Here is a 12,688-nt window from a genome sequence, read left to right on the forward strand (position 1 = left end):
GGCTTGTTGCATCTTCCCTCTGGCTCTTAAACACACATTTTCTAGATACTTTCCCAGCTCTTAGTGGAAGTGGTTTCTTTCCATTATCTTGCACAAAACTTTTCATAATTTTAAACACTGCTATTCAATCTCTCCTTAACCACCAACATTTGAAATAGACAATTTCTCCAGTCCTCACTCTTGGCATTATTGTAATAAATCTTTTCTGCAGCTTCACTAAGGTTTATTTATTTATTTTTTATTATTATGTACAAAAGAGAGAAAACAGAATTATTCCCCCATGGTTGCAATGAACAACATTAACTTCCTCAATGAGACAACACAAGACAACACACATTACTCATTTGAACCTTTATTTCCTTATTGAGCTGTTGTGTAGATGTTCTGAATTTATTTTTGCCCACAGTTCACTTAAAAGGCTTACACAAATTTACTCGTACATCAAAAAAAGTTTTTAATATGTTTTGCACTACTGTTACACAATCACGTGCACGCTACAACGGTCACAGAAGCAAATGGAGGCGGAATACTGATCAGTAAAACAAAGCAAGAAAGCAGATAGTAGAAATATTGATCAGACTGAAGGGTCTGCTCTGTACTCAGTATCAGAGGGCACCTAGAGTTCAATAGCATGTTTGTTCAATCAGAAGTGATTTCAATTGATCATTTCAGTGCACAGTATGTTTTTCAGAAGATGACAAACAAACGTTGCACATAATGGAATGTAATAAACAAAACACAATAGGAAACACAGTAGGATACTGAATGTTTGCCCATTTCCATCCAAGGACTTTTCCTGCACCACCCCCAAAGATACTGCCAGCCTTTTCTATGCACCATATGTTAGCAGCCATGATTTCGGAGAACTAACAGACCACTCAATCCACCTAGATAACCCAGTGGGCTACACTGATAGACTGTGCAGCTTATTGGCTGAGAGTGAGCTCATCTTTTACCTACTGGGATAGACCAAGTCAATTAAAAGTTACACTGATTTTGCCAAAATTCATACTTAGACGCAGTATTTTAAATAGGCTGACACAGGATGTGATTAATTCAGATTACATCAATACAAATCTGCACATATTTCCACACATGGTTCTAACTTTGGGAAAGAATGTTTAAAAGTACAATTCAGGAAGCCAACAGGAATCACTAGCTGCAGATTTCCCCCCTACTCACCCAAAACAAACCATGGTCTCAAGAACAGAAAGTTACAGGGAAAGGCCTAGGTTTGAGAGACAAATCTGAAGGAACGTAACAGCTTAGTATCAAAATACCAAAAATACATTCATATCTTGGTTAGGATTAAAGCAAAATTGGGGAGGTGGAGTTGCTGAAGGTGCCAGTTAGTACACCACGTGATTGAGCTTTGTGCAAGTACAAAAAGAGAAATACCAGACGTTGGCTGCATGTGAATGCAAGAAAAGGAATAGCAGCAAAATTGCTGTAATAGTGCAGGGGAATGGGAAGGGGAGCAGAGAGGGACAATGAGGAACCCAGAGTAGGGTGAGACAACAGAGCTAATCAATGATCAGAGTCAGAGGATCTCCAAAACACCAAGAACAGAACAAACAAGACAGAACTTAGAAAGTAGTCAGATCAATTGCAGGGACTTGTGGAGAGGAGGAATTGGATGGGAGAGGGGAGAGGAGCCTAGTTTGAGTGAACTTCAACACATGCAGGTCAACCAGCAGCAAAATCAGCACCTGATTGTGCAAAAAGTGGCCCCCAGAGTTAGGAATGCCTGGAATGATGAAAGCCATCACTATTTTCTTCCCTATAAATTTCCATGATGACTGAAGAACCTCACTGCTACTGAAAGTTGGGATACCCATCCAGACACACTGGCAATTATTGCCTCTGCACCTGCCTGAGTGTGCGCTCATTGAACAGGGCAGGAGGATGCAGAGGATGATGCTTGTAAGAGAGAGTGAGTGTGTGTACACTTAGGCAGGAGTGAGGAGTGTACACTTGGGCAGGAGTGAGGAATGTAAACCTGAGCTCTATTTAGAAAAGCAAACTCACAAAGTAGGAACCATTCAGTAAACAAACACTGCCTTCCAGGGTTGATTACATTAACATGCAGCAAGCCCCTCACCAAGCAGTGCCTGTGGAATACAATTCTTGCTCATTCCTCTCTTCCTGCCCTTACCTTCCTCCAATAAAATCACAGGCTAGGTTAGGCACCTGAAGAAATTCCAACCCAACAGCCAGAAGGTTTCACACCAAGATATCCAGCCAGATAAAGCTAACCATTAAAAGCAGAGTAACTCACAGTTACCCCTGGTGTTAGATTGCCCCCAGCCCCATGTGTTCTCTCAGTGCATCAGAATGCAGCATGGCTGTGTGAAACTCTGTGCAGCTCAAGGAAATGGTATGCATTGCCTTTTCAAAGAAAAAAAGCTCAGAGGGGTACAAGAAAAGAGATGAGGGACTGGTGGGATAGTTTTGCCAGACAGGAGCAGGTGAGAGTAAATCAGTGGGTAAGTTGGAAGTGTAACAAATGTTTTAGCTCTGCCCATCACTAGGTTCCTGATCTTCACCCTGGTTGTCTGATGTCCACAACTGTAAAATAAAAGAGACAAAAAGAAACTATATTAAAGACAAAATCAATAGAATAACCATACATTGGTAGGAACAAACAAAACGTGCTTGTGCACTTAAGACCATTACAGTAAGCTTCAAGTAGAGAGATGGGTAGATCCAGTGAGGAACAGAAAAAAAAATAGGATTTTACTTTAGTGGATTAGGAGTTAGAGATTAGCTATTGCTCAAACATTTGTTAAACACAACAATTCAATTTCAACTCCCTGTTCTTTTATAATCATAAATAATCATTTCATTTGAGTTCACATCTTCTTTTGTAAAGATAAGTTTCCTGCTTTGAACTGGTATTGCTCATATTGAGTTTCTTGCCATTTCCATTCACCTTAAGTCAGATACTTTCTGAACTCCATGTCAGTAAATAAAAACCAACATTTTTAAAGTGGCTCGTCTCACTGTCCCTCTATCCCACCTGCTGTTCTGGTGGCATTCCCCACCCTCACCATTAGCATACACTCCCTCAAGTACTGTGAATTATTAGTCCAGAAACACAACTTCTACACCAGTGTAATATTTAATATACTGAGTACTGGAAGAAGCCTATCTGGGCTAGACACAGAGTCATGCAGTACAGAAGAGGACCTTCAGCCCATTGAGCCTGCACTGACAAATACTACTAAATTTACACTCATCCCACTTTCCTGAACTGGTCCATAGCCTTCTGTGCTATGACATTTCAAGTGCTCATCCAAGTACTTCTTAAAAAGGTTGAGAAGTTTCCTGCCTCAACTCCTCTCCCAGAGATAGTGCATTCTAGAATCCAATCACCCTCTGGGGGGAAAAGAAACCTTCCCCAAATCCCCCCTAAACCTCTGCCTTTCACCTTAAGGTTATGCCTTGTTGGATATTTTCTAATCAACCAGTTCAGTTTTGCAACAAATGGGACTAGAACCCAGGTCTCCTGGCTCATAGGTAGGGATCACCATGCTACAGAGCCTTCATTCACAGCAGAGTGGGAACCTGATTGAAGTGTACAAGATTGAGGGGCATGGACAAGGTGAATAGAAAGCAATTGTTCTCCTTCTGCTTGCTATTCATCTTGTCCATGCCTCTCAATCTTGTACACCTTCAATCAGGTCCCCACTCTGCCCTAAAGGAGGAACCTGAACTTATCTTGGTGGATAAAATGCTCCATCCTGGTGAATCTCCTCTGCACTCACTCCAGTGCAATCTCATCCTTCCTATAGTGTAGTGACCAGAAGCGCACCCTATACTTCTTTTGTACAGCTCCAATATAACCTCCCTGGTCTTACAATCTATGCTATGACTGATAAAAAGCATATGCCTTAACTAACCGAATACACTGCCCTGCTGTCTGCAGATCCCTGAACAGAAGGACCCCAAGATCCGTCTGCTCCTGACCTTACTAGTGTCCTGAAAGTAGTAATCCCTTGAGTTGTTACTTCTTCCAAGTGTAGGACACTTTTCAGAGTTAAATTCTATCTACCACGGACCTGCTCACCTGACCAATTGTCTATATCCTCCTTTAAACTAAAGACCTTTTTCCTCACCTGTCAACCATCGGCCAACTTTTCGGTCAGTCAGAAACTTACTCATTATTTACCCAAAATGTTCTTCTATAATGTTTATATATAATACGGACAATAAGGGACCCAGCACGGTTCCCCATGGTGCACCAGTAGTCACTGGGTTCCAGTCACACAATCATAGAACTGTGTAGCACAGGAATGGGCCCTTGGGCCCACTATGTATTGCTGAACATGATGCCAAATTAAACTAATCTATTCTGCCTGCCCTTGGTCCATTCCTTGTATATTCACGTGCTTATCTATAAGTCCCTTAAACACACCTATTCTATCTGCTTTCACCACCATCCCTGGCAGCACATTCCAAACTCCTACCACTCTTAGAAAAAAACTTGCCCCTCATGTGTCCTTTGAACTTTCCCCATCTCGCTTTAAATGAATGCCCCCTAGTATTAGACATTTCAACCTAGGACTTAACAGTCAGAATCCTTTTCCCCCAATCTATGCAACTTAATAGAAGTCTATAAAATTAAGTCTCTCCTCAGCTTCTGCCGTTCCAGAGAAAACAGCACGAGTTTTTCTAATCTCTCCTTATAGCTCAGTTTCCTATTAGCACACTTTGTCTCCTGACACTAAGCCAACTTCCCAAGTTACCCTGAATTCCATGAGTTTTCACTTGCTTTATCAGTCACTCACGTGAAATCTGATCAAACAAAGGCGTTGCTGAAATCCATAGTAAACGATATCTATTGCACTACACTCATTTACACTAGTGATTACCCTCTCAAAAAATTCAAACATGTGAGGCACGACTTACCTCTGACAAAGCCGTACTATCCCTATCAACGCTTGCACCTCCAAGGTTACAGGAATTCTCTCCTTTAGAAGTTTCTCCAGCAGTTCCTCTACCACATATGCGAGTGTCACCATTCTGAGTTTCCCTGGTTTATCTCCACCACCCTTCTTACAAAGTGGAACCACATTAGCAATCCTCCAGTCCACTGGCACCTCCTTTGTGGTCCTTCCTTGTTGTCTACTGAAGCTTGGGATACAACTCACCTGGATCTGGGGAACTATTTGCTTTTAAAACTTCCATTCCCTCCTCTCTCCCCATAACAAACTGCTCAGGAACCTCATTGCGTCCTCCCAATTTCAGTACCTACATACTCTTTCTCCTGACAAAGATAAGCATGAAGTACTCATTTAACACTCTACCAAGATCCTCCAGCTTCAGGCACAGATTGTTCCCTTGGTTCCTAACAGAACCTTCTCTTTCCCTGGTTATCTGTTCCCTTTGATATACTTGCAAAATTGAGACTTAGACACTTCTTACTTTTAAATTTTAAATCACTTACCATCTCTTGCTGCCCACTGTATCCCTGTTTGTCTTTTGCCTATTCATGGCAGATTGACATTTCTCAGGTAAGCAGTACAAGTGACAGCAAATGGATGTTAATGTGGTGTGGTATGAGATTATATACTTCAGATGTAACTACAATCTATGTAGGGAGGATGAAGGAGTCTCAATGATCAAAAGCCAACTTATAGTAGGTGGTCATAAGTAGTTCAGAGTGTAAAGTGAGAAGGGTCTGCTGTCAATTTAACACCTTCCGTACTCAGTAGGTGATAATTTCAGATTATCACCTGCATTCCATTTTTGTGTACAGCATCTATTGCTAGAATCATAGCATCCCTACGGTGCAGGAAGAGGTCACTTGACCCATTCAGTCAGCACCAACCCTCTGAACAGCATCCCATGATGACCCCTGCCCTATCCTTGCATTCACCATGCACTAAACCACCCACCCTACACATCCTTGACTCTATGAACAATTTAACATGGCCAATCCACCTAACCTGTGTATCTTTTGATCAAGGTGAAACCAGAACATCCAGAGGAAATACATGCAAACACGGTGAGAACATGCAAAATCCACACAGTCACCCAGGGTTGGAATTAAATCTGGGTCCCTGGAGCAGAGAGGCACCAGTGCCAACCACTGAGCCACCATGCTGCTAGTGATTCTGCAGTGGTCATTTGCACTTCTCAATCCACTTTTGCATCTATTACCACTCCCTTTTTGTCACTTAAACTCTCCTGCTTCCACCCCAAGATTTTCTTTTGCTTTTTCTTCCCCGCCCATACCCCTTACCTTGCCTCAGTACTTGCTTAAAAATTGTTAAATCATTAAGTTTTTCTGGATTTTTTAAAAGGAAACAGAACTGCTTTAAAGCACAGAAAGCATGAAAACGTAAACCAATTTACCTCACGTTGCCAGTGTTTCATTCTCAAACTGAAAGCTTTAGAAACATAATACAAATAACGTACAGAGGGCAATCTCGCTTCAAGTAAATTGTCTGCAATTTAATCTCTGGGAGTTTATCCCCCGGTCATACGTACAGTTAAATTGTCCCGAAGTAACTGCATAATCAAGGTGCTATCTTTGTACGAATCATCAGTCAACTTGTCCAGCTCTGCAATTGCATCATCGAATGCCTGCAAATACAAAGCAAGGGGAGATTTGTTATCATTGCACTGCAGGAGTACAGAGCAACCTGCAGTCAACCAATTGCAACAGCTATTGAGGAAGCTGCCTGGAAAGTCAGCTGCTGAACGCAAATTTTAGTTGAACAATGTCCTTGGGGGGAAAAAAAAATCACCACACAACATGGGAAAAAAAATACAGTTGAGCTGTGAGGAGAGGTTGAGTGAAATGGGGCTGTTTTCCCTGGAGCACCAGAGGCTGAGGGGTGACCTTGTGGAGGTTTATAAAATCATGAAGGATGTGGATAGGATAAATATATAAGGTCTTTTCCCTGGGGTGGGGGAATCCAGAACTAGACTGCATAGGTTTAGGATGAGAGGGGAAAATATATAAAAGAGATGGTGGCACGGTGGCACAGTGGTTAGCACTGCTGCCTCTGGGTTTCCTCCGGGTGCTCCGGTTTCCTCCCACAGTCCAAAAATGTGCAGGTCAGGTGAATTGGCCACGCTAAATTGCCCATAGTGTTAGGTGCAGGGGTAAATGTAGGGGAATGGGTCTGGGTGGGTTGCACTTCGGCGGGTCGGTGTGGACTTGTTGGGCCGAAGGGCCTGTTTCCACACTGTAAAGTAATCTAATCTAATCTAAAGACCTGAGGGACAACATTTTCATGCAGAGGGTGGTTCGTGTATGGAATGAGCTGCCAGAGGAAGTGGTTGGAGGGATATGGGCCAGGTACTGGCAGATGGGACTAGATTGGGTTGGGATATCTGGTCAGCATGGACGGGTTAACCGAAGGGTCTGTTTCCGTGCTGTACATCTCAATAGTCTATAAACATACCCTGTTGCCAATTTTAACTAGAAGTCTATAGCATTCCTCCTAATATTTCCTCATTTCGACTGATCCTTGCCATAGATACCTACAACTAGCCTGTTCCTTCACTCCCCCTTGGTTGCATACTCGACATTCACGATTGCTTGCTTTTGGTGCTGCAACTGCAGCAGGAATATTCCTGAACATCAGTATCTGCAGTGCTGGGCATTTCAAAGCCCAGAACCAATAGATAGTTGCTTGAATTAAAGATGGTGCAGACCTAGGGGAAAAAAAAAGAGACAGCGGGAGGGAGCTGGTTTGAAGGGTGAGCGAATGAGGTATCAAGTCCTGTGGGAGAGCAAGACTGGAATATCGCATGACATGGACAGAGGGAGGAGGTAGTGAGGGCTTGGAGATGTTCTATGCTCGTGTAGGCAGTGAAGGCAAAGTCAGAGGAACTGGTATACTGTAACTCAGATCAGAGAGAGTGTGGCAAAGAGAGTGGGCAGAGTGCTGAGAATACTGACTGGTACTGGTCCTGAGGTAGCAATGCCATTCCATACCAGGCATTATTTCAGACCCAAACTTGTACTGGCAACTGTGAAGGAGGTAACAGGTGCATACGAAGAGAGAGATCACCAGTGGGAAAAGCTGTATGCAGATGCAGTGACAAGGGGGCATTAAAAAAAAAACAAACATTCATGGGACGTGGGTGTCACTGACTATGCCAGCATTTATTTCCCACCCCCAACCACCCTGAGGACAGTGAAGTCACATGGATCTAGAGCTACATGCAGATCAGACAAGGTCAGCTCTAAGGAATGGTCATTCAACCTGAAATAACTGATTTCTCGCCAAAGATGCTGCCAGACTAGCTGAGCTTTTCCAGCGACTTCATTTTTTGTTTTGGATAAGGACAGCAGTCCCCTTCCCTGAAAAGATGTCATTGAACCACATGGGTTTTTCTGACAATCATTAGACCCTTAATTACAGATCTTTATTGAATTTAAATTCCTCCATCTGCTATTGTAGGATTTAAACCTGGTCCCTAAACATTTCCCAAGTTTATGGATGAATAGGTAGCTCAGTGGTTAGCATGTTGCATCACAGCGCCAGGGACTCAGGTTCAATTCCAACCTTGGGTGACTGATTTTTACCTCAAACACCACCTCTCAGTGTCTGCGTCAGGGTCTCCTCCAGGTACACCCGTTTCCTTCCACAATCCAAAGATGTGCAGGTTAGGTGAATTAGCCATGCTAAATCGCCCATAGTGTTCAGAGATGTGTAGGCTAGGTGCATTAGTAAGGGGTAAAGGTAGAGAAATAGGGAAGGGGAACGAGTCTGGGTGGGTTACTCTTTGGAGGGTTGGTGTGGACTTTTGACCAAATGGCCTGTTTCCACACTGTTGAGATTCTATGAATAGTTTAGTGATAATACCATTAGGCCATCGCTAGCCCTTTTGCATATGCAATAATGATCAGCTCCCAAATTTCCATGGTTACTTTTAATGTATCAGCAACCATTTAGCACTTTGTAGTGTATCTGCTCCAACTGGAACAATTTGCCTACTTGTTCTCACCCCAATCTTGCATAAAGCAAGTTCAGTAAGAGTGCTTTCTCTCTGCCAGACACTATCAGTTAAGAACCCAAATTTAGAATTCTTCAATTTGGACAAACAGTATTTTAGATTCCTCAGGCAGAAATGAAAGTACAAATGCAACATAGTTCCCCTTAGGTCAACCCTAACCACCTGTTGTGATTTTTAAACCAACTTGAGAACAGGAATACAAACCTATAGCCTGTAGTATTCTTGGAGAAGCGCAGCAGGTCAGGCAGCATCTAGGGAACAGGAGAATCGACGTTTCGGGCATTAGCCCTCCTGAAGAAGGGCTAATGCCCGAAACGTCGATTCTCCTGTTCCCTAGATGCTGCCTGACCTGCTGCGCTTCTCCAGCAACACATTTCCATCTCTGATCTCCAGCATCTGCAGACCTCATTTTCTCCCCTGTAGTATTCTTGCCAAGGAAACGATGCAGCACCTGCTGGATTCAGCTGACACTGTGCTTTGTGATCAGCTGGTTTTGGGTTCAAACACCAATTCTAAATTAAGTGTGAAGACTAAAGTCATTCTGAAAGAAAGTATTGGGGCAATGCTGCATTGTCAGTGCTCCCCATTGCTGGAAGATGCCACATCACTGTTGGCTGAGCAGACTGATCACCATATTCAAAACAGTAAAACTGGTTGTTCAGCTTTGTGCTGCTGGGATCCAGGTTTGCATACAATGGCTGGGTTGAGCTGCACAACAGTCACAATCCTTCGTTTAAGAATAATTTACTACCTTCACAAATGCAAAGTCATCCCAAACTTGACGTCCTCTGTGTACTCTCAACAGGTCCTGATCCAACCTTGCTCCATCATTCCTGGTTAAGTAATGTCTTGATTTTAAAATTCGCAGTTTTATTTCTGGTTTCCTCCACAGGCAAACTTACCAAACCCTTCAACTTTTGGTGAAGAGTGCAAATATTGGGTAAAGCTTTTACATGGCTCTGGTGCTCCCACAATTGACTAACCTACCACCAAGTTTAATGAGGTGACTCCAACTTGGATGGCACAATGGTTTGGTCTTAATTGCAGTATTGTGTCAGATCAGAGTGCCACACTTTAGGAAAGATATGAAAGCATCAGAGAGAGTACAGTTGCATTCAAGAGAATGATAAGGAATAAAGAACTTCAGTTGTGCAGACTAGTTAGAGAAGTTGGGAGGTTTTCCTTGAAGACTTGATTTTGGTAGAAGTTTAAGGTGTTCAAAATTCTGAATACAGACTAGACAGGGAGGAAAATCTTCATGTAGTGAGTGCACAGAACCCAGAATGTAATGCTTGTCAATGTGGTGCAGACAGCTTCATTCAAGACACAAGGAAGAATTAGAGACCATCTGAAAAAGGGAAGACTGAAGAGCTCCATGGAATGGATTGGGAAGTGGCACTGGGTGATCGTTTCCTACCAATAACCAGACCAGACAACTGGCCAACAGCCTTCTCCTGCTATTAGGAATAGGTCTAATCGAGAGAGAAATGTGCAACGGGACCAGAGAGGGGCTGAGGTTTATTTTTTGTACAGGATAGTGGGGTATAGTGAAGAGAAGAGCCTTGGTTGAACGAATCCACGACACACTAATTGTGAGAAGAGTTCTGATGACAGCTAGGAGGCAGTGATGCGATATCACACCTTAAATAGTTCCTGAGTATTCACTTACTAATTTAGCCAGATTGCACGCCTTCTCAGAATCATTCAGGATCTCATAATAGAACACGGAGAAGTTGAGAGCCAGGCCAAGTCGGATGGGATGTGTCGGCTCCATTTTTGTCACACACATATCAAATGCCTCCTGATAGGCCGCCTGCGAGTTTTCCACCGTGGCTTTGAGAAGGAGAAGAAATTATTGCTGAAGTAGAGGCTTATACACATGCACACAGGTCAGAAATTACCCACGCATTACAACTGCCTATTAAAAACAGGTGTCTCTTCAACGCTGCATGTTCACTGACCTCAACTGGTCTATCATAGAGTTTATGCATCATATCCCATTTTATTCCATTCTGTCAGCATGCATTTTGACTTGTTTCTCCTTCACCTGTCTACTTAAATCTCATATCCACTCTATTCACCCCAACTATTCGGTGGTGCGTCACTCCTCTTCTGACTCCTCAAAAGCCTGCCCACCATCTACACGGCACAAGTCAGGAGTGTGTTAGAATACTCTCCACTTGCCTGGATGAGTGCAGCTTCAACAAATTTCAAGAATCTGGGCATTGCTCAAAACAAAGCAGTCTGCTTGATTGATACCCTATCCACAACCTTTAACATGCACTCCCCTCATCACCAATGCATAGCAGCAGCTGCAGCGCGTTATAAATAGAGGATAAGCTGCAGGAATTCATCAAGGTTTTGTGGAGAGCACCTTCCAAACCTACCACCTCAGCGTCTAGAAGGACAAGAGCAGCAGATGGGAACAATGTTCCCTGCAAGTTTTCCTGCATCACACTCTGCCTCAGAACTACCTCAGTATCCCTGGGGTATGATCCTGAATTCCTTAAGAGCATGGTGGATGCAGTATATCCTGTGTACTGCTGTGGTCAAAATAGCACACTGCCATTAAGGGAAGTTAGAGATGGACAATAAATGCCAGCATAGCCAGTGATGCCCACAGTCTATGAATAAATATGCTTTTTAAATAAAAAAATGACAGTGCTCTTTTCTCAGCAACTTGCGACCTTTTGTTAGATTGAAGGGGATTATATAAATGTAAGTTGTTATTATTCAAAAAGGGGGCGGTACAGTGGCTCAGTGGTTAGCACTGCTGCCTCACAGCACCAGGGTTCCAGGTTCGATTCCAGCCTCGGACGACTGTCTGTGTGGAGTTTGCACATTCTCCCAGCGTCTGTGTGGGTTTCCTTCGGGTGCTCCGGTTTCCTCACACATTTCAAAGATGTGCAAGTCAGGTGAATTGGCCATGCTAAATTGCCCATAGTGTTAGGTCAGAGGGAAATGGGTCTGGGTGGGTTACTCTTCGGTGAGTCGTTGTGGACTTGTTGGGCTGAAGGGCCTGTTTCCACACTGTAGGAAATCTAATAAGTGGATTCAACCTCACTTCTAAGAAATTTATGAGTTTCAATCAAATACTCAGTTGAAAATAAAAGATATGAGAAAACAAAACCAAACAGTTGGGGTCCAACGATTATTGGTTGTCTGGATTCTAAACTTTTGATCAGGTGTACCAGAGAACTCTGTGCTAGAGAAGTGATTGCTGGGCCTCTTGCTGAGATATTTGTATCATCGATAGTCACAGGTGAGGTGCCGGAAGATTGGAGATTGGCTAATGTGGTGCCACTGTTTAAGACGAGCGGTAAAGACAAGCCAGGGAACTATAGACCGGTGAGCCTGACCTCAGTGGTGGGCAGGTTGTTGGAAGGAATCCTGAGGGACAGGATGTACATGTATTTGGAAAGGTAAGGACTGATTAGGGATAGTCAACATGGCTTTGTGCGTGGGAAATCATGTCTCACAAACTTGATTGAGTTTTATGAAGAAGAAACAAAGAAGATTGATGAGGGCAGAGCAGTAGATATGATCTACATGGACTTCAGTAAGGCGTTCGACAAGGTTCCCCATGGGAGACTGCTTAGCAAGGTTAGATCTCATGGAATACAGGGAGAACTAGCCATTTGGATACAGAACTGGCTCAAAGGTAGAAGACAGAGGGTGGTGGTGGAGGGTTGTTTTTCAGACTGGAGGC

General features: G+C 43.3%; 1 protein-coding gene across 3 annotated transcripts in view; it reads right to left on the reverse strand.

Annotated features, from left to right (window-relative positions):
• Positions 1-336: 336 nt before the first annotated feature.
• LOC122560317 (14-3-3 protein beta/alpha-1-like) overlaps positions 337-12,688 on the reverse strand; it is a 41,269-nt gene continuing 28,917 nt past the window's right edge. For all 3 annotated transcript variants that reach the window (XM_043710912.1, XM_043710911.1, XM_043710913.1), the window contains exons 4-6: positions 10,649-10,812; positions 6,496-6,591; positions 337-2,568 (exon numbers count right to left, since the gene is read on the reverse strand). In XM_043710912.1, coding sequence (XP_043566847.1) covers positions 2,512-2,568; positions 6,496-6,591; positions 10,649-10,812 — 317 coding nt within the window. In that variant the 3' untranslated portion in view covers positions 337-2,511. The remainder of the gene's footprint in view (positions 2,569-6,495; positions 6,592-10,648; positions 10,813-12,688) is intronic.

The sequence above is a fragment of the Chiloscyllium plagiosum genome, chromosome 20, assembly GCF_004010195.1.
Source record: "Chiloscyllium plagiosum isolate BGI_BamShark_2017 chromosome 20, ASM401019v2, whole genome shotgun sequence".
Lineage (NCBI taxonomy): Eukaryota > Metazoa > Chordata > Chondrichthyes > Orectolobiformes > Hemiscylliidae > Chiloscyllium > Chiloscyllium plagiosum.